General features: G+C 43.2%; 1 protein-coding gene across 1 annotated transcript in view; it reads right to left on the reverse strand.

The window, feature by feature from the left end:
- Positions 1–17,803, reverse strand: part of LOC120021253 (syntaxin-binding protein 1-like) — a 46,795-nt gene extending 28,992 nt beyond the window's left edge. The window contains exon 1 of the mRNA XM_038964923.1: positions 17,693–17,803. Coding sequence (XP_038820851.1) covers positions 17,693–17,729 — 37 coding nt within the window. The 5' untranslated portion in view covers positions 17,730–17,803. The remainder of the gene's footprint in view (positions 1–17,692) is intronic.
- Between the last annotated feature and the right edge of the window lie 5,477 nt (positions 17,804–23,280).

Consider the following 23,280-nt stretch of genomic DNA (forward strand, 5'->3'; position numbering starts at 1 on the left):
AGGTGGGAGGTGGACTCAGACATCGAGCGAGCATCGCGTGTAGAGCCTACTCCACCACAGTGTCCAGCTGGACGGGTGTACGTTCCGCTGGAGGTTCGTGACAGGCTGATCTGGTGGGCTCACACGTCTCCCTCCTCTGGTCATCCGGGGATCGGTAGGACGGTGCGATGTCTTAGTGGGAAGTACTGGTGGTCCACTTTGGCCAAGGACGTGAGGGTTTATGTGTCCTCCTGCTTGGTGTGCGCTCAGTGCAAGGCTCCTAGGCACCTGCCCAGAGGGAAGTTACAACCCCTTCCCGTTCCACAGCGGCCTTGGTCACAGCTGCCGGTTGACTTCCTGACCGATCTGCCTCCGTTACAGGGCAACACCATGATCCTGGTCGTTGTGGATCGGTTTTCTAAGTCTCCCTACGGCCCTACAGAGTGCGGAGGCCCTGTTTACTCACGTCTTCCGGCACTACGGTGTGCCTGAGGACATTGTTTCTGATCTGGGTCCCCAGTTCACGTCCAGGGTGTGGAAGGCGTTCATGGAACGTTTGGGGGTCTCGGTCAGCCTTACCTCGGGTTTTCACCCCGAGAGTAATGGGCAAGTGGCGAGAGTGAACCAGGATGTGGGTAGGTTTCTGCGGTTGTATTGCCAGGACCGGCCAGGGGAGTAGGTGAAGTTCATCCCATGGGCAGAAATGGCCCAGAACTCACTCCACCACTCCTCTACGAACCTGGGGTATCAGCCGGTCCTGGTACCATGGCATCAGAGCCAGACCGAGGCTCCTGTGGTGGACAATTGGGTGAGGTGTTTGAGGGAGACCTGGGAGGCCACCCACGGGTACCTTAAACGGGCCGAAGGGATGCAGAAGGTAGCGCTGACCGCCACCGCAGCGAGGCACCGGGGGACCGGGTCTGGCTCTCGACCCGAAACCTGCCCCTCCGCCTGCCCTGCCGGAAGCTGGGTCCGCGGTTTGTGGGGCCGTTTAAAGTCCTGAGGTGAATAAACGAGGTGTGTTTTAGGTTACAGCTTCCCCCTTATTACCGTATTAACCCCTCGTTGCATGTGTCTCTCCTCAGGCCGGTGGTGGCTGGTCCGCTTCAAGAAGCTGAGGTGCGGGAGGTCCCTCCGCCCCCCCTGGACATCGAGGGGGCGCCGGTGTATGCAGTTCGGTCCATACTGGACTCGAGGCGTCGGGTGAGGGGCCTTCAGTACCTCGTGGATTGGGAGGGGTACGGTCCGGAGGAGAGATGCTGGGTGCCGGTGGAGGACGTATTAGACCCATCTATGCTGAGGGAGTTTCACCGCCTCCATCCGGATCGCCCTGCGCCTCGTCCTCCGGGTCGTCCTCGAGGCCGGGGTCGGCGCGCTGAGGGAGCCGCGCTTTGGGGGGGGGGGGGGTACTGTCACGACTTCCACCGAAGATAGTTCCTCTCCCTGTTCGGGCGGGGTCGCCAGCCTACTAGCCATCACCGATCCTTTTTTCCTTTTCTGTTTGTTTTGTCTTTGGTTCTTTCACACCTTGTTTCATTTGCCTTAATTTCTGTGTGCATAATTTACCCTGTTGCCTGCCTAGGTTTGTGCGGGATTATTTATTGTGATGTTGCTCGGTTAGGTTGTGCCCATTTTTTTTTCACGTGTTTATACTGAGTGTGTATACATTTAGGAGCTTTGTTTGTTCCACCTTTCATGAGTAACGGGTTTCTCTGTTGTCGAGGGCGTTTTATTTTTGTATTGTGCCTACCTGTATTTGGTGGACTTGCCCATTAAAATTACGCATTTCTGCTCTCCTGCGCCTGACCCCTTCACCTACCTCTAAACGCAATACTGTCACAGATGCCATTCAATTTGCTACGTTCCAGCCATTATTATGAGCCGTCCGCCCCTCAGCAGGCTCCTGTGCTTACACTGTAGCTAGCAAAATGGAGGGCTGCTGCTACACATGAGTCAAATGCATCTTGAAACACAGATGATGCCTTCTTATGCAGTTACATTCCAGAATGGCTTCCATAACAGAACTAAAGAATCAAATGTATTATCCAATACGCAGAGAAGACAAATTCTTGCCAGATGCAATTGATTCTCTGAATGAAAACAACAACAAATCAATTATTTTTGGTTGACTGCCATTGGCCGCAGTTCTCCTCTGCTGCAGTACGAATGGACTAATCCCATAGGTTGTCTGTGGATCAGGCCAAGGCAGGCGGCCATGTTTGTGTGGCGATGCCACTATTAGCCCGATCACTGTTGTTGGCCATCTGGCTGCAGTATTGGGAGAAATCCATTTAGGATGACTCTCTTTAATGTTTTGCAGTATCACCATATAAAACGGTATTAAACTGCTAAGCCCTTTGGATCAGCAGTGCCCAACATCTAGGTGTACACAGAGATACAGACGGATAATCACAGATTAAACAGGATGTGTGTGTGAATGGGCTGTGTGGAGACTGCAGGGCCTTTCAGAGAATGAAGTGGATTTGTTGGGTAAATGCTGCCAATAGTCATTTGTGTAGACAACATTCACCTCATGGTTAAATTACAAAATTACATTTGTTTTCTTACCCTGTAAGCAGTCTATGTATAGGGCCATTTAGGTGGACTATCCCTTTAAGCACAGACCACTCAAAGCCAGGGGGTTAGGTCTGTACAGGAAAGCAGCACTCTAGACGTAGCTGCCCTGATGTGACCATGATGTAGATGATCTGAGAAAGAGGATACTTATCTGAGCTCCATAGGGAAAGAGGACAACCTTGGAATAGACATGCTCATTTAGTTGTAGTCTTTGTGGGGAATAGCTGAGAGTGAATCGCTTATTCAGCTCTTGTCTATTTCCAGCTCTTTCTAGGCTATGCCACAGGAAACCATTTCAGCAGACAGGATGCTGTTCTGGGATTGTTCTGGCTCTCCCTTGACCCCCCTGTGTGGCATAACAGTACAGTCACATAGCAGGCAGTCTGAGAGGAGGGAATGAAACTTAAAGCAACTGTCCAGTGTTTCCAGATTTCTATGAAATATGTAATTGTACAGTGTAATTGAGTGTAATTGATTACAATATGTTTTAATTAAGTATGATAAAAGCAGGTTTTCTGTGTTGGAATGGTGATGGCGTACCCCAACAACAGAATGGTGTGGGCGTACAGCAGTTATTAAAAATATTCATGCGAGTAAACAGCTAATTGGCCGGCTCATCCTTCAAATTTTTGAAACGGTCTGTTTGAGATACAAGTTTGAAGTTGGGTTTTTTATCTGTTTTTTCTCCAATTTATGCTTTGGCCACAAATACTAGTATAGGATGAGTCAACAACATTATTTGGGTATGATGTATGAGTTAACAGAATATTAACTTTTAAAAGTGAGATTTTCACTGGACAGTCACTTTAGTTTAACAAACACAGAGTAGAGCAGAGTAGAGTAGAGAGGCTAACCAGCAGAGTAGAGGCTAACAGCCTCGCACAGTCACAGACAGGAGTCTCCAAGGACTGTGAGCTATCGTTCTCCGTGTCCAGCGTAAGTAAGACATTTAAGCGTGTTAACCCTCGCAAGGCTGCCGGCCCAGACTGCATCCCTAGCTGTGTCCTCAGAGCATGCGCAGACCAGCTGGCTGGAGTGTTTACGGACATATTCAATCTCTCCCTATCCCAGTCTGCTGTCCCCACTTGCTTCAACATGTCCACCATTGTTCCTGTACCCAAGAAAGCAAAGGTTACTGAACTAAATGACTATCGCCCTGTAGCACTCACTTCTGTCAACACAAAGTGCTTTGAGAGGCTAGTTGAGGATCATATCACCTCTACCTTACCTGACACCCTAGATCCACTGAAATTTGCTTTCTGCCCCAATAGATCCACAGACGATGCAATCACCATCGCACAGCACACTGCCCTATCCCATCTGGACAAGAGGAATACCTATGTACAGTATGCTGTTCATTGACTACAGCTCCGCCTTCAACACCATAGTACCCTCCAAGCTCATCATTAAGCTCGGGGCCCTGGGTCTGAACCCTGCCCTGTGCAACTGGGTCCTGGACTTCCTGGCGGGCCGCCCCCCAGGTGGTGAATGTAGGAAACAACAGCTCCACTATGCTGATCCTCAACACAGGGGCCCCAGAAGGGTGCATGCTGAGCCCCTTCCTGTACTCCCTGCTCACCCATGACTGCGTGGCCACGCACGCCTCCAACTCAATCATCAAGTTTGCAGACAACACAACAGTAGTAGGCCTGATTATTAACAATGACGAGACAGCCTACAGGGAGGAGGTGAGGGCCCTGGTGGAGTGGTGCCAGGAAAATAACTTCTCCCTCAACGTCAACAAAATAAAGGAGCTGATCGTAGACTTAAGGAGACATCAGAGGGAGCACGCCCCCATTCACATCGATGGGACCACAGTGGAGAACGTGAAAAACGTCAAGTTCCTCTGGGTACAAATCCCTGACAATCTGAAATGGTCCACCCACACAGACAGTGTGAAGAAAGCACAACTGTCTTCAACCTCAGGAGCTTCTTCAACCTCAGGAGGCAGAAGAAATTGGCCTCTAAGACCCTCACAAACGTTTGCATATGCACCATTGAGAGCATCCTGTCGGGCTGTATCACCACCTGGTACAGTAACTGCACCGCCCTCAACCGCAGGGCTCTTCAGAGGGTTGTGCGGTCTGCCCGACGCATCGCCAGGGGTACACTGCCTGCCCTCCAGCACACCTACAGCACCCGATGTCACAAGAAAGCCAAAAAGATCATCAAGGGCACCAACCACCCGAGCCACGGCCTGTTCACCCCGCTAACATCCAGAAGGCGAGGTCAGTACAGGTACATCAAAGGTGGGACCGAGAGACTGAAAAACAGCTTCTATATCAATGCATTTAGACTTAAACTGGCCTCTACGCAGTACCCTGCCCTGAACTTAGTCACTGTCACTACCCGGCTACCACCCAGTTACTCAACCCTGCACATTAGAGGCTGCTGCCCTATGTACATAGATATGGAATCACTGGTCACTTTAATAATGGAACAGTGGTCACTTTAATAATGTTTACATACTGTTTTACTCATTTCATATGTACAGTGCATTCGGAAAGTATTCAGACCCCTTGACTTTTTCCCCAGAAATGTACGTTATAGCCTTATTCTAAAATTGAATAAATAGTTTTTCCCCCTCATCAATCTACACACACTACCCCATAATGACATAGCAAAAACTTTTTTTTCTTTCTTTGCAAATGTATTAAAAACAAAAAAACTTAAATCTAACATTTACATATGTATTCAGACCCTTTACTCAGTACTTTGCGAAGCCCCTTTGGCAGGGATTACAGCCTCGAGTCTTCTTGGCTATGACGATACAATTTATTTATTTTTATTTTATTTATTTATCCGTTATTTTACCAGGTAAGTTGACTGAGAACACGTTCTCATTTGCAGCAACGACCTGGGGAATAGTTACAGGGGAGAGGAGGGGGATGAATGAGCCAATTGTAAACTGGGGATTATTAGGTGACCGTGATGGTTGAGGGCCAAATTGGGAATTTAGCCAGGACACCGCTTACAAGCTTGGAAAACCTGTAATTTGGGAGTTTCTCCCATTTGTCTCTGCAGATCCTCTCAAGCTCTGTCAGGTTGGATGGGGAGAGTCGCTGCAAAGCTATTTTCAGGTCTCTCCAGAGATGTTCGATCGGGTTCAAGGCCTGGCTCTGGCTGGGCCGCTCAAGGACATTCAGAGACTTGTCCCGAAGCCACTACTGCGTTGTCTTGGCTGTGTGCTTAAGGTCGTTGTCCTGTTGGAAGGTGAACCTTCACCCTAGTCTGAGGTCCTGAGCATTCTGGGTCAGGTGTTCATCAAGGATCTCTCTGTACTTTGCTCCGTTTGTCTTTCCCTCGATCCTGACTAGTATCCCAGTCCCTGCCGCGGAAAAACATCCCCACAGCACTTAGAATAAGGCTGTCACGTAACACAATGTGGAAAAGTCAAAGGGTCTGAATACTTTCCGAATGCACTGCATATACTGTAGTCTATTCAATGCCACTACGACATTGCTCGTCCTAATATTTATATATTTCTTAATTCCATTCTTTTACTTTGAGATGTGTGTGTATTGTTAGATACTACTGCACTGTTGGAGCTAGGAACACAAGCATTTCGCTACACCCGCAATAACATCTGCTAAATATGTGTATGTGACCAATAAAATGTTATTTGATTTGGTCAGTCTGGCATATGCTACTAAACATAAATAGTCGACTAGAGTAATACATTATGCATGTCTAAGTGTTTGTGTCAGTCTGTGGCTCTGACCAGACCAGTGTAAGCTCTGGGATGGGTTAGACCCAGAGCTCTTTCAACTGTAGGTGAATCAGGCATAGCTGTCCTCAGCCTGAGACATGTGTCACTGTAAATACTAAATTAATTTGACATCTTATAGATATATTAAACATCACGTCTCATATGTTCAAATTAGGTGGACACGTCACCTTCACCTGATGCTGACTTTGTCATCCAGAGTACAGCAGAGAGAATTGGAACGGCTGAGACATATGCAGATGTTCCCCAACCATTCACCTCACAGGGAGGCGGTGTTCTAAGATCACAGCATAATGAACAGCTGTCGCTTTAGCAGCCTAGCTTTAGCATCAACATTAGCATTAACATCAACCCATACCACAATGCTAGGCTAGCATTAACATCAACCCATACCTCAATGCTAGGCTAGCATTAACATCAACCCATACCACAATGCTAGGCTAGGATTAACATCAACCCATACCACAATGCTAGGCTCCAGCAGGAGTCATTCAACAGGATATCAGAGACCATTATCCTTTCCACTTCAATATGCTTTGGTATCAAACATTATCATTAAGTATGAGTATGCTTGGCACAGGGTTTGTCAGCCTTTTATCCACACCGGAACAATTAGTCTCATTGAGAGGTTGGCTGGCTGTTTGTTGTGTCATTGATGTGTATTGGTTATGTAATGGTTGTGTATTATGTCTTCCACTCCTGAAGAATCCTCAACCTTGACCCCAACAAACAATGCCTAGCCCTAGCTACTCAATACTGTGAATTTAACCCTTTACCTTCCGGTTCTGCCTTGGGGGTCAGCGACTACGATTACATGATCCATTTTCTCTAGATCTCAGCATCCGTCCCAGGGAATGTAACACCCCTGCTCTTAAAGAGTCAGGCGGCCATTTTAAGCAGGAAACAGCCCCTCCCATATTATTTTCCCTCTCATCTTCTGGACCATGGAGTACCTATGCTTCTAGTCCTGGAGGGCACACAGCAGGAGCCACATTCACTCGTAATTGTCTCAGTCAAAACAATTAGCAACTCGACTGGTTTGGTCCTGGCTGACATTTTGGATGGCTCTTGAAAATACAAGAAGAGAATAGACACATTTGGTTAAATTATTTGGTTAAATTATGCCCTGGTCATATTTCATTAAGCATACTAAACACAGTTATAACATGTATACAAAACAAATATTTAAAAAACAGAGGAAAATCGATTAGAGGTATAAATATTGACTACTGCTCTCCTTGGCGTGATCGTCAGTAACAGAAGGAGTAGAGTGTCTCAGAGTGCCCTTCCACAGACTTTGCCGTTTACAGACACCCACGAGTCAGTCAGCTCTGTGAGCCCAGTCTGCCGTTACGCAAACTTGCACAATGCCTTGCCCCTTTCCCACTGGTCGTGGCTACAGCAAAGGGTCACACTCACATCCATCCATTTCCTGCTCTGAGCGAGTGGGCATGACCTGCAGCCAGACTCTGACAACACAAACAGATCCCAGATCAGCTAAGAGACATCCCAGGAGAACTGAACAGGAATAACAAGCAAGCAGAAACAACTCCCGTCCACATCTCAGCTGGGGTCAAAGGTTGTGTTGTCAGAGTCTGGCTGTAGGTCATGCTGACTCTCAGAGCAGGAAATGGATGGATGTGAGTGTGACCCTTTGCTGTAGCCACGACCAGTGGGAAAGGGGCAAGGCACTGTGAGAGGAAAAATAATATATAGAGAGGTTTAATTCTAACAAGCGCAGACAAGATGAAGACCCTGAACAATCCCTCACGAAAGTATCTTATTCTTAGTATGTTGAGGTAACCTGAGAAGTATTTTTCTGCCACAATCTCTTGGTGTGTCTGGGTGTTATATTCCATCTATTTTCCATTTTCCTACAACACAGTTTTATGTAATGATAGCTGGTATAATGTATTATGCAATTGGCATGAAAAACATATAAATGTTGGCATTAGACATTTATTTTAAAGGCATGCAACTGGGACTGGCACAATTACCGTATAACCGTGTAAACAACAGTTATGGATGTAGACCATCATGGAAATAAAATAACTGTCATAAGCGTTATTATTATTAGATTCTTTTTTTTTTACAAACAGCTGACGGCCAGGCATTCATACAGTTGAGTTAGTTTCTGTGGTAACATGGACCCTTAATGTGATTAACCTTTGCTCCTCCTTGCTGAAACAAGAAACTAGCAAACAAGTCGGTGGTTGCCTAGGCAACACCCCCCACAATGCAGCAGCAGCACACATCGAAATAGAATGAAAAGAAATAGAATGAATAGAACGGGCTTGGAACTTCTAACCCTGGCTGGTAAACTCACGGGTATACTCACAATGGCTGTCTGGTATTGTGATAAAATAATGGCCATGGTAATGTAGAATGTTCATTCAATTTATGTTAACTGATGTGGCTCATGTAATATTCTGAGTCGATATTCATGTAATAATAAGGAATTCCCCTCGACCACGCCCACAAATTGGGGAAAACAACGATTATTTTCCATTGACCCCCAGAGTAAAAGAGCCAACTTTGTCGTCACAGAAATAACAAAACGTGCCGAAAATCTACTGTGTTCTTCAATGCACATGTAACCAGGTCAAAAATCCTGACCTATGGTTAGCAATGCTCCCACGTAGGAAAATAGAGCCTGCGAGAAGAGTCCTGTGGCTTCAGGCTATTCGGCGTGGGAAATGTGGGGACCCGGTGTCCAAGGCGGCTACACGTAGCTATGTGTGGAAAACATTTCATCACAGGTAAGACATTCAACTTGTTTAGTATAGTCCGTTTGTAACTCCACTCACTACTTGTAGCTGTATACCAGAGGTGGGACCAAGTCATTGTTTTACAAGTCACAAGTAAGTCTCAAGTCTTAGCACTCAAGTCCCAAGTCAAGTCCCAAGTCAAGTCTCAAGTTCTAAACTTTGAGTTTCGAGTCCTAAACAAGTCACAATGTGCTCTCACCAAATGTAATACCATTTCATATTTTTAACATGAGTAATAGTTAGTATATTACATTTACCCAAATCATGAATGCTTTTAAAAATATTTATTTATTTATTTCCAAATAAACGTTATATTTCTATGGAAATACATGGGTAGCCATGAGAAAGACCCCCCCCCCCCCCCCTCCCCCCATAGTGATCGACTATCGAGGATGGCTATGGAGCGCAATCGGGCGATGTAGGCTTGTACACAATCGCCCAACCTTAACACACACACACACACACACTGTGGTTACAGTAGGCTAACATATGTCAATGGTTTTAGGAACAGCAGTAACATCAGGCAGAATTTAGGCTACCAAATCAAATCTAATTTTATTTGTCACATACACATGGTTAGCAGATGTTAATGCGAGTGTAGCGAAATGCTTGTGCTTCTAGTTCCGACAATGCAGTAATAACCAACGAGTAATCTAACCTAACAATTCCACAACAACTACCTTATACACACAGTGTAATGGAATGAAATAATATGTACATAAAAATATATGAATGAGTGATGGTACAGAACAGCATAGGCAAGATGCAGTAGATGGTATCGAGTACAGTATATACATATGAGATGAGTAATGTCAGGTATGTAAACATATAAAGCGGCATTGTTTAAAGTGGCTAGTGATACATGTATTACATCAAGATGGCAAGATGCAGTAGATGGTATAGAGTACAGTATATACATATGAGATGAGTAATGTAGGGTATGTAAACATTATATGAAGTGGCATTGTTTAAAGTGGCTAGTGATACATTTTTTATATACATTTTTACATTATTAAAGTGGCTGGAGTTGAGTCAGTATGTTGGCAGCAGCCACGCAATGTTAGTGGTGGCTGTTTAACAGTCTGATGGCCCTGAGATTGAATCTGTTTTTCAGTCTCTTGGTCCCAGCTTTGATGTACCTGTACTGACCTCGCCTTCTGGATGATAGCGGGGTGAACAGGCAGTGGCTTGGGTGGTTGTTGTCCTTGATGATCTTTATGGCCTTCCTGTGACATCGGGTGGTGTAGGTGTCCAACTGCCTAGCCAGTTGTAGCTCAATCTTGGTTGCAATGATCACGTTCCCGCACGGACTGACTGTGTGGAGGCTCATTGATTTAACATTACGTTAGCCTACATGCTACACTAGTAAAGTAATAAAATATATAGCTGTTGGCTATATTAGCCACGACTTACCGTTCTTTCTGTTCTTTGTACAGCTTCAAATGTCGAACAAAGTTGGAAATTGTTGCGTAATTTTCTTCCTGCATGTTTTGCAAGTTGCAATCTGTTTTTTGTTGATACAGCGTCGTCTTTGTATCCGAATTTTTTTTTGGGGGGGGGTATCATCTTTCCAAGGGCTCCATCTGAATTCACCCGCCGACGTTCCTCTGCACTGCCACGCACAACTTTTTCTCAGCTGGCACAATTTGATTGGCTGCTGTCCGATTCAAACTGTAATCCGTTAAATGAAGAGTTGATGCGCTGCACACTTTTTAAAATAGCATAATTTTTTATATTTGGGCTTGGGGAGGGTATCAAGTCAGGTCGAGTCATAAGGCTCAAGTCACGAGTCATTGGTGTTAAAGTCAAAGTCGAGTTGCAAGTCATCATATTTGTGACTCGAGTCTGACTCGAGTCCAAGTCATGTGACTCGAGTCCACACCTCTGCTGTATAGTTCGGTTGCTTGTGTTGTTGGTCGTGGCTAGCTTAATGTTCTGGTCGGTAGCTAGCTAGCAATCACTCACTCAAGTAGCTGCTAGCACCGTCATGAAAAGGGGCATGAGAGAAGCCCTAAAATATTATGTTTTTCTAAGTAGTGAGAACGCTCGGTAGCAGGCAATGTTGAAAAGTCATGTTTAGACATGTTGTATTTACTTAAATGTTGTTTTGTAATTGACTAAAACAAGCAGACAACAAGAAAATTGTGTTTGAAAAAGGTGACGTTTTTGCTGTGAGACAATGGGTTAACCTAGATAAACACCGGTAGTTTTCCACACAAGCGGAGGGTGCCTTGAAGTTCTATCCAGTACTGACTGGGATTATGGAATGTAGTTTTTGTTATGTCAGTTGAATCAACAAATCACAGAACATATTGATGGTAGGTATGCCTAATCTTCCTACTTTTGCTTCCTGCTTTTACTTCCTGCTTTGCTCCTAGGTCAAAATATAAAATATACTGCACCTATGTGTACACTTGCAATGGCTGCCAGCCCACCCATTATGCCATCATTGACTTGAATGGGGGTGGCCGTTCTATTCATTCTATTTCTATAGAATGAATGCACCCATGTGTATTTCTGTACACATAGGTGCAGTTTGTTTGGGGTTTTAGGCTGGGTTTCTGTACAGCACTTTGTGACATCAGCTGATGTAAGAAGGGCTTTATAAATTAATTTGATTGATTGATATAGCAACACATGTAGTCAGGAGCAAAGGAGAGGAGAAAATGTGTGTAAAAAAACATACATATATTCAGTACCGGTCAAAAGTTTGGACACACCTACTCATTCAAGGGTTTTTCTTTATTTTATACAATTTTCTACATTGTAGAATAATAGTGAAGACATCAAAACTATGAAATAACACATATGGAATCATGTATTAACCAAAAAAAAGTTTTAAACAAATCAAAATATATTTTATATTTGAGATTCTTCAAAGTAGCCACCCTTTGCCTTGATGACAGCTTTGCACATTCTCTCAACCAGCTTCATGAGGTAGTCACCTGGAATGCATTTCAATTAACAGGTGTGCCTTGCTAAAAGATAATTTGTGTAATTTCTTTCCTTCTTAATGCGTTTGAGCCAATCAGTTGTGTTGTGACAAGGTAGAGTTGGTATACAGAAGATAGCCCTATTTGGTAAAAGACCAAGTCCATATTATGGCAAGAACAGCTCAAATAAGCAATGAGTAAAGACAGTCCATCATTACTTTAAGACATGAAGGTCAGTCATTTCGGAAACTTTTATAGTTTCTTCAAGTGCAGTTGCAAAAACCATCGCTATGATTTAAGATGAGTTGGACCGCAGAGTGAAGGGAAAGCAGCCAACAAGTGCTCAGCATATGTGTGAACTCCTTCAAGACTGCTGGAAAAGTAATTCCAGGTGAAGCTGGTTGAGAGAATGCCAAGAGTGCAGCACTGCTTCTTAATCAGGGAGAATGGCATTTTATGACTGCTCATTAATTCTCATAATCATTACTATTCTAATCTAGCATTCAAGTGGTCTAGTCCGTGTGTAGTCTGCCATTAGAATACAGATTAAATGTTGGGTCTGTCTGTGTGTGTTTACAGTGGCAGGCTGCAGACACTGCGTCACACAATGAGCTCAGATGAGTGTGTGTGAGGTAGGCTGAGTATCTCTCCCAAGGTCAGTGGAGAAGTTTGCGCGCACGGTCATGTGTGTGTCCTGGTGTTGGGCTGTGCAGCTGGTGAGTGCTTGGGCTGGGGGTGGGCTAATGAAATGTTCAGTAACTGCCTCTCTCTCACTATACTGCAGAGTCTGGTCAACCCTGAAGTCCTACAGGGAGAGGTGTCTCTCTTCCTTTCCAGCCTCCTTCCATCCCTCTCCTCTCCCTGCCTAGTCACCTATCTGTCCTTCTGATTCACTTTGAAATAACAGCTTAGCAAGCCTCGGAAAACCAAGGCTTCTTTACGTTCTGTTGGAGATTTGGAAGGATGGCCCAACAAGATCTTAGCAGGAGTCATAGTTCCAATGGGGATGTGGGGTGCTCTTGAGCTATTTCTCACTGTAGACCACGAGTCACTACAACAAGTAGTAAGTCATTATACTTGTCACTTTAGGTAAAGTGTTAGACATATTTAGCAATGTTTTTATGAACGATCAATGTATTTTATACTGGTGAAATATTGCTTATGACATCAAACTGTTAATTTGATTAGATACCAAATCCTGAGAGGTTGCCATTAGTGCAATTAAGAAAATTGGTCTGGCAAGGGGCAATCTAGTGTGCGAAAAACATGAGAGAATTCACTGGACTTATGAACTAGATGTCAGAAATAGATGAAAAGAAACTAGGACAACACTTTACCAACAGGTACATACTTTATTACTCATATAAGTGCCTTTTAAAGGTCTAATAGCGATACTTTTACTAGGCCATGTGTCGTGAATCCCCTTTGCTTTCAAATGTTAATTTCATGGAATGTTTGAATGAAATGGAATGAAAGTGGTTTGCTGACACACACACACACACACATCATTTCCTTGGCTTCTGGAATTAATATCTTGTAAATCAAGACTGATTCCAGTCAAATAAGTTGAATGAAGAACTGTCATGGCGATTCAAACAATAAAAAAACGTTGTGTGATTTAAAAATACACAATCAAGCAGCAGGAATAACAAAGCAGGAGAAACACCATGAATCATCGGGTAAGATGCAGACTCTTGGCCCAGTTTGTCTGCTGTTCCTCTCCCTGGCACGTGTCACTAGATGAACAGTCATGATCACAGACTAGCCTACTCCCTGTTCCCTCTTCTGCTGTGTCAGGCTCACTATACAATACTCACATCTTACCCTGTAGACGCAGTCTGACAGAAAGGCTCTCATATAATTCCGCGCCATTGTGATAATATTAAAATGCATGTTTTAGGCAACATATTTCCAACATGTAAATAAGAAATCGGTCTCTTTATTAATACAGCCTCATAACTGGGGTGAGAACTGAATGATGTGTGTACAGGATGTGTGACATCCCTCTTGACCCAAACCGGCTGCGCGCGTGCGCCATCGTGCATAAATTTGTTTTGTCCCCACACCAAACGCGATCACGACACGCAGGTTAAAATATCAAAACAAACTCTGAACCAATTACATTAATTTGGGGACAGGTCAAAAAGCATTAAACATTTATGGCAATTTCGCTAGCTAGCTTGCACTTGCTAGCTAATTTGTCCTATTTAGCTAGCTTGCTGTTGCTAGCTAATTTGTCCTGAGATAAACATTGAGTTGTTATTTTACCTGAAATGCACAAGGTCCTCTACTCCGACAATTAATCCACACATAAAACAGTCAACCGAATCGTTTCTAGTCATCTCTCCTCCTTCTAGGCTTTTTCTTCTCTTGACTTTATATTGCGATTGGCAACTTTCATAAATTAGGTGCATTACCGCCACTGACCTCGTTCGTCTTTCAGTCACCCACGTGGGTATAACCAATGAGGAGATGGCATGTGGGTACCTGCTTCTATATAGCAATGAGGAGATGGGAGAGGCAGGACTTCCACCACGTTCAGCGTCACAGATAGAACTGACTTCAATTTTAGCCCTTGGCAACGTAGATGCTCGTTGGCACGCGCGAGCAGTGTGGGTGCAATAATTGAATAATATATATTTCTACATTTATTTTGCAACGCTCGCGCACGCGACGCGAGCGGTGTAGTCAGCCTGTTAGGCGTAATTTTGCAAATTAGGAATCCAATAGGCATTGAGATCCTGTGTCTGCCTTTTCTTTCCCAAACATTATTATGCAATCTGCACTTTAGAAGTAGGTCTAGACCTTTATTACAGCCAAGACAATGTACTATGGAATGCCGTTTGGGTCTTTGCGCATCAAAAAGATACACATCAAATAACACTATTTGACGCGTCAAATAACAATATGTAAACTATATGCAAATGTTGGCCAATCACTATATGAAAAACTTCTCATTCGTCACCAACAAACGACTAAGTCATGTCGAACCTTGAAAACATGAGACCGCTTTTTAAGTTTTTGCCAGCCAAATGCGTCAAATAGTGTTATTTGACGTGTATCTTTTTGACACGCAAAGACCCCAACGGCGTTCCATAATGTGCCAGTGTATTATTATTTAACGTACTGTATTTAAACAAGCCATATTGCATAACTGTCATTAGCTCATGGAATGTTACAAAGGATTTTGTTTTGGCGAGGTCTAATCCGCAGCCAAATTACCCAGATCTACTACTGAGCTGATATCATTCATACTATACATATTACAGCTTTATGACATCCATTTAAAAACCACTATAAATTGAAAACGTATGACTCAGCTGTCCTCACTATAGTCACACTCCAAACCAAGGTAGGCCTTTTGGGTTGCAATGGTCATACACGCCTGCTTGCATATTTGGAATGCGTAGGCTAACCTGATCTCTTGAGAATCAAGCTGTTGGGTTAATTTATTTCATATTATTTGCATATCTAATTGCGCTACCATTACTGAAGTAATCGATTTGTATACCTTGTTCATCAGTGACATGGGCAGTGGATTTAGGTATAGGTAACATGGGCAGCCGCCCAGGATGTCATCTTGCCTTGGACGGCACGGGGCGCCTGCACACATTTTTTGGGAATGGTGACATTTGCGCAATCGGTTTTCTATCGCTCATTTGCACATCACGTCAATGATATCATGTCACCATGTGGGACTATGGGTCAATTAACCTTGTCGGAGTGGGTGGTGCCCTGATTCTAGTTTGTGAGCTAGGCAGGCTACTGCCTGGGAAGGTCTCCCACTCAGAAGTACGAGATGGGGCGGGGATAAATTGACCTCAGGTCTCCCCACTGGAAGCCCGAGGTAGGTGGAGCGGGGGGAATCTATCACATAGCGCACCTCTAACTTTGTACAGAACTAATGCAATTAGTAAAATCAGTCACACTACGAAATGCTACCAAATAATCCACAATTCATTCATAATACTGTGAATATATAATTTCACAGACATATTGTTGCATTTTTTTCTGGTTTGTGCGAAATTGTTTATAATATAAAACCAGTCTGCACACCTCCAAGGTGAATTGGTTTAGTCTTGACTCCTGGTTGACAGTGTTGGGGGATGGGTAACGTATTGATGCTCGAGTGCCAAATCAACACACATTTGTTTGTATTTGTCTTCTTTTTGCATATATTTATATAGTTTTAAATGTTATGATTATAATTTGTGTTGTTCCAAATGTCTGAATAAAAAAACAGTAAGTGCGGAATGGTGCTATTTTGTTGGGGGTGGGGGGGCTCGCCCAGGGAGCCATACCAGCTAGAACCCCCACTGGACATGGGTATTCCAAAGCTTCGTGTATCACTGGTCTGACGGCTAGGCTAGGCCTAGGCCTATACATCCATAACCTCTGGAGATAAATGTGCAATCAACAGCAACGGAGTTATCGACAAGGGGGTAGCTGCATACTTGCCATTATCCGAGAAGAACATGTTTTATCTTACAATATGATGCCCGATATTTAGTGAGCCTTCAGGACGAGGAAAATTCCTCACCCCGTCATAAATCTGGTATATGTTTAAGCTGCGCACCCATTTTCCAGTGATTTGTGATGCTACTGAATAGCCTACTGCTATTTCGTTTGAACAGTTAGAGAGAGATGTCCAAAAGCCCCTACATGGCCTACAACATCCACGGACCTCAACCTCAGGGGATTGGGCAATAGGCCTAGTAGCAGGTCCGTCTAAAAACAACCACCGATGGTTATTTTTAAACCATACACCGATGCTGTTTTACAACTGCTACTCATGCTGCATAAAATATGCTTGTAGCCTTCATCGTGGGCCAAGTGGGTCTATGTGCATTGCCTCCTGTATATGCGGATGAAAGCACAGTAAAACCCGATTTCGAAAAGGTGTTACCATACCGAATGCGGATTTATCTCCGGGTTTATCTTTATCTATGGAGCATCTCCGTGCTCCATACAGAGGACAGAACACACCCTCCGCCATTATCTATCTAATACTGCAGACCAAGACTATCATCAGACTGTTCAACCTACATTTCCTTGTTTGAACCGTTCAACCTGAAAGATGACGTTCTACGCAGCGTGTTGTAGGCTACTGGTGATCCATCATAGGGGTGAGGCATTGCTGAAACAGCGGAATCCCGTAGACGCAGCGCTCCTGGATGGAGAATATTCATTTACAATCCATCTATATAATTGTTATAGGCCAACAACGTTCCATTGTGCCTAAATAAACGTCATGGGCCTGGAACAGCCTATGATTTTAGACGATGTGTCCTAATGTCACCCCAATGACGCACAGTTTGTATTTTAATTTCCGATTGGAAGTATATTATGGGTGTATCTGTCTTTCTCGACCTTCTCATGCAGAGTTCGATTTTTATCATTGATCATTGGCCGCAGCGCGCGAAGAATAACCATGTGCAGTTTATATTAATACGCATCAGCATCGCTGGAGCTCTGGGACAAATGACACAGGTATAGGTCCCTGACGCATGCTGATAACCACAGTTGCACAATGGTAAATCAGCGCACAACAACCTGCCGCATCCTGGGGAAAAACACGCACCCACACATTTACTTCACCACCCCATCCGAGACAAATGCACAGTGCATCCCATCGATGCGTTTCCATGGATGTTTATTCCATATCAAATAGTAAAAAGGGATGTATAAATATAATAAGGTATTCTTACTTTCACCGACCACCGCCTTGAGTCCAATGGGTGCCATGATGCTATTGTGTGTTTGACCGTATTCTCTCCCTATGACTCCCTCTTCCTCCCTTGCAGTATTCCTCTCGTTTCTCTGCTCGACCGAATGTGCATGCCTCACATCGCAGCTGACTGCAGAGCTTCGAATAGAGACGTCACTCCGTATCCCTCCGCCCCCACATCAGTGGCTACATTAGCCAATTAATTTATACATTTGCCAATTTCATTATTATACGGTTTATAATGTTTTACATATTTACTTTTTCATTCATTAAGTAGTTCATCTTTTTTTCGTTTTTTCTCTTAATGTGAAAAAACACAACTCTATTTTAATTTGCAATTTGCACCTGTATGTGTTTTATTGATAGGCCCATATTAACTTTTGAATAGTCGAATACATTTCTAGTGCAAATATGTTGTGTAACCTATACGAATCACTGACGCGTTTTAATTGGCTGTACCTTTTTTTAGAATTTGCCAAAATTCTTCAGCCAAAACTGGATGAAAATCGTCTGTGCTGGTCCTTTTAACGTTTGCCAATGTCGACGTTCCACACGGGGGCGCAGTACACCTCTTTTGGCCAGTCTCATCCCCATCTCTTTCACTCATCATCCTCTTCCTAAACATGGCATCGTTAACTGTCAGTGTCAAAGATGACTTTCTTACCAAAACAGAAGTCAAACAATTGACACGAATTTAACAGAATGACATGTCATCATCAAACATGATAGATGGCTGTAGTCTATCCTAGACTAGTGTTAAAAAACGATTATTAGCCTACATTTTCCAAAGCTAAAAGCAACATTTCCTTACGTCAATAATGAAGTTGAAATTTGGGCCAGATATAATTTCTGTAAATAAGAAAAGGTTATTCTATGAACACCACACAAAATCAGAATGATCCAGATTCTGTAATCCTTTTTGACTGTGTTTAGACAAGCAGCCCAATTCTGGTATTTTCCCCACTAATTTGTCTTTTGACCAATCACATCAGATCTGTTCACATCAGATCGTTTTCAGAGCTGATCTGATTGGTCAAAAGACCATTTAGTGAAAAAAAATATTCAAATTGGGCTGTCTGTCGAAACACAGCCTTTTTTTTTGCAATTCAGGATCAGATCGATCTGTCTGCCTTTGAGACAGTGTTTGAGCAAAGAATCGGAGAGGATAATTCTGATAAAGATATCACAATATGGTTGTGTTTACACAATTTTGATCTTTTTCCACTAATTGCTCTTTTGACCAATCATATTAAGTCTTAAAAAGAGCTCATATGAAAAGGTCTTATGTGATTGGTCAAAATACCAATTAGTGGAAAAAATATCAGAATTGGGTTGCCTGTGTAAACAATATTATATTGTATCATATCAATATCACAGAATCCAGATTTTCAGTGCTTTGAACAGGGCTGCACCTTGCCATCTACTGGACAGGTTAGGGTACTACTACCTGTCATAGGGAAAATGAAATTACGAAACTACATGAATAAAGGTACCTAGATTAAAAGTAATAGAGCCTGCATATAATTTATAAGTAAGTACACACATTTATTTAACACTTCTCAATATAACAACTGACCACATGCCTATACTGCGGTCAATTAAACATAATTAACCTTTAGTTTTCAGATGTAAGAAAGTTCTCTATGCCTTGTCACCTTAATTACATTGACAGTTATTGGTTGTAGAGCCTTTCACCTTTCTAAATCCACTTTTCCAGTGGAATAAAATAATCCTGATTTTCGGCACCAAAACTATACTTATCACATTTGAAAACTGCAAAAACAGCATTTAATCTTGATTTGAAATCAGATTGGATTACTAAATCCAAATACCTATCCGGGGGATCAGAATCTAATTTCAGTTTTGAAAAACCCAATTCTAAAATGTAATACTATCCGATTGTAGGAAATCTGAACTCATCGGATTAAATGCATAGAAATATAATTAATCAAGACAATGATTCATCCGTTCTATTCATTACTTTTCTATGCATTTAATCTGATCCGATAGACGAAATCCAGATAATAAAAACAAAACTGGGCCCAGAAGATTAATTTGAAAGCCACACCCATGAATGGAGGCTGAACACGTTGAACAATTATGAGTTTCAGAGGGTGTGTCTTGTCAGAATGAACGAGCCCACTCTAATTTTACATTTAATCCAGACGAGGTACAACACGAAACGCTCTTCCACAACTTTCTGTCGACCCAGGTTTTCTGGAGGATAAGCGACCAACTTGCTTTTAAACATTGAATGTGGGGTCGTTTCGGGGAAGTGCAAAGTGTTACGCAGTAGGCTAGTGTTTTTCTTCATCACCTAGTTTCAGATATTGTCCTTGATATTGGCCAACGCGGCTCTCTTGCCCCTTCTCTTGGGGTCGCTTTCGTCGGGGATTGTTGTTAGTTCACCAAGGGGGTGTAGCCATGGGGGATGTTATTTCCACTCACCTGGACGAGGGCAAGCGAGAGATGATTACAGGTAAGCTCTCCCTTCTCATGACAACTGAACTCGTGGAAATAAAATTGAATTTCCCACTTATTTCCCTCTTGAGTTGCTGCCTAACTTGCGTAAAATGTGAAGAGGGGTACAAGACAATTGATTAAAAACGATACGTCCTTCCACACTCACAGGAAACGTACTCGACAGTCAGCGTCCCTCGAAAGTTAGGCTACATTGTTTCAATAAATTACAGAATGTTACAGAATGTCAAATTGCCTCGCATAACCCTCAGCTGAAGTACATTTCGAACAGTCAGTCTCCCTCCCCCTGCTTGAAGCAAGCCCAAAGTGAAAGTCCTAATTTCTCAGAGATAATAACTGCTTTCCCAATGACAGGCGGCTTGATCATAATGTTAGTACACTAGTGTGGCCCATACAGAAAGAAGTCTATTTAAAGCATGTATTGCCCAGCCTCTCACTCCCACAGATTATTCTTATGTCAATTTAGGGAGCAGAGTAGGCTAAACTGGCACATGGACTGAACTATTTAGGTTTGAGGAATGCACTCCCTCTTGTAGAAGTTATATACTATTGCTTGAGCATTGGTCTGCTAACTTCTCATGTTGAAATGTGTCCTTCTGAAAGATAAACAGGGGTGAGAGCTGGAATGAGGGTAGGCCTATTTGGGCTACTTGTGATTCACTGAACCAGTCCACAATTCAACCCTGTTGATATACATTTGCTTGGGTGAAGTGAGGTCTGATCAGGCTACTCCAATCTTGTATTTTCCATAGCTAACCACTCAGTCTGGGGTTCTGGCCTCAGAATCCAGGATGTGTCTGGTTGTGGCTGGAAACAATGTATGCCACTTTTCCCCCCAGACTCACCCTCATTCCTGATTTACAATTGATTCTCTCCACCATGAGTGTTTGTGCCTTCTATAAGACTTGTCATCCAGAGAATAGGCAGATTTACAGATATCTGTGGTCTCTCCACATGGAATGGAAAAATGGATTAATCCCAATTGGCACCCTATTCTCCAGTTCACTACTTTTGACCAGGACCCATAGGGCTCTGGTCAAAAGTAGTGCCCTATATAGGAAATAGTGTGCCATGTGGGATGGAACCTCTCCTAGGGGAGTCCTTCCTGGTAACATGAGGTATCAACTCTAACACTGCTGCTTCTTGAGAATGTGAAAGTGTGCTGTTCACACTACTACTTCAGTCAGATCTGTCGCAAACGGCAAGCAACTTCTAGCGAGGCTATCAGAATGTCATCACAAGCAAAAGGAGCCTCGTTTACACCTTGCAGTAACATGTAGGTTTTTTGATCTGATCAATATGATCAAATCACTCAGATCATGGTATTAAAATGTCTCTTATCTGTCCACTTTGTCTGCATTGTGACCAGATTTCCAGGTACCTCCCAGTATATAAATATGATATATATTATTTCAAACTAACATGAATTTATTTGTTTTAAGACAATTATTAATGCCATAAGTCATTGGTGCTTCCTGTCAATGATGTTAGAGGCGGGTATAATGATGAATTTAAATGGTTTGACCATCCAGATCGTTTTACACTTGATCGATATCCAGATACAATAGGTCTCTGACTACCTCCAGAGGTGGGCAGGAAGAACGGATCACAATCACATTATAATGCATCTTTTAATGATCTCCACGTCTAAAAACGTGGACAAGATCAGGACAAAGGATGCTAGTTAGCACCAGGTATAAACCGGGCTAGAGTAGGCCAATTATTTCCCTACTACTGCAAGAGTATAGCACGTCACTGTTCATAGTAATATACACACTACCTAATACTAAAAAAATCAAGCCTAGCCAGTTGATATAATACTGAACCCTTCCTCCACTGATAAGCCTGACTGTATTTTAGTCTGGTAAAGAGCGAGGGCAGAAACCAGACAGTAGCTGTAGCTTCTAAAGATGTCCAAAGCTTCAGAAGGAAAGTAAGTACAGAAGAAAAAGCAGGTAGGAACATGCCTTGGTATTAATGAACAGAAAGTCAGTCTGGTTCTCACACAGTAGAATGGGAAGTAACCCCCCCCCCCCATTCTGTCTATATGGCTTTCTTTCTACATGCCTTTTAATTCATATCTCTGTTTCATTTTATACCTTTTGTCTATTTCACAAACACGACCCAACCAACTGCTAAAGGTGACAGTCCTGTGTGGGTGGGAGGAGTGGTTAGTCAGCTCTTGTCCATGGGGAGTATACTGTTTGGAATAGTTAGCTGTACTGGGGGATGTCTCCACATTTGCTGTCAAGGTACATTCTCACCAACACACACACACACTTCTGTTTTCTTTCCTACTCCTAGACGTGTGTTAATCAGTTGTCAGTGAACTGCTTGACCCTAGTCCATCACTCCCTCATCCCCTAATGCATACAATACAGTAGACCTACCCAGTGACAGTACATACCATTCAAGCTGCAGGAGTGTTTCAGTCTAGTTTTCCGTCTGTAAAGAGTTCAACAGTCTGCAACCAACAGAAACAGGGAGGCTACTGTTCAATGCATTCTGACTACTGTACTTCTCGCTCTCATATATATATATATATGAGAGAAGTACAGTACCCCCATGCTGTCATGGTGTTTGATGGGGTTGAGGTCAGGGCTCTGCAGACCAGTATGCTGGAGGTAGGTGAGGGTGCTGTCCATCTAACCCCCAGATGGCTCCTTTGATCTGATACAATCAAAGCCAGGTTTGAATTGGACTCTAGATGACAGGGAACACAGTTTCATAACTTAGGCCTTGAGTGTAATCAAATCTCCATCAGTTTAGTCTGCTGCAGACTGTCCGTCAAGACATGCCTTCATTCCAGTGGGGAAGTGTGTAATTTGACCTAACTCCTTGTGAGAGTGGCTTTGGCACACTAACCCAGCCTGTCGGAAGTGCAGTACGTGAATGAAATATACTGAACAAAATATAAACGCAACAATTTAAAAGATTTTACTGTTATAGTTCATATGAGGAACTCAGTCAATTTTAAATTAATTAATTAGGCCCTAATCAATGGATTTCACATGAAGGGGATTATAGATATGCGTCTGTTGGTCACAGACACCTTATAAAAAAGGTAGGGGTGTGGATCAGAACCAG

Source organism: Salvelinus namaycush, chromosome 26 (assembly GCF_016432855.1).
Source record: "Salvelinus namaycush isolate Seneca chromosome 26, SaNama_1.0, whole genome shotgun sequence".
Lineage (NCBI taxonomy): Eukaryota > Metazoa > Chordata > Actinopteri > Salmoniformes > Salmonidae > Salvelinus > Salvelinus namaycush.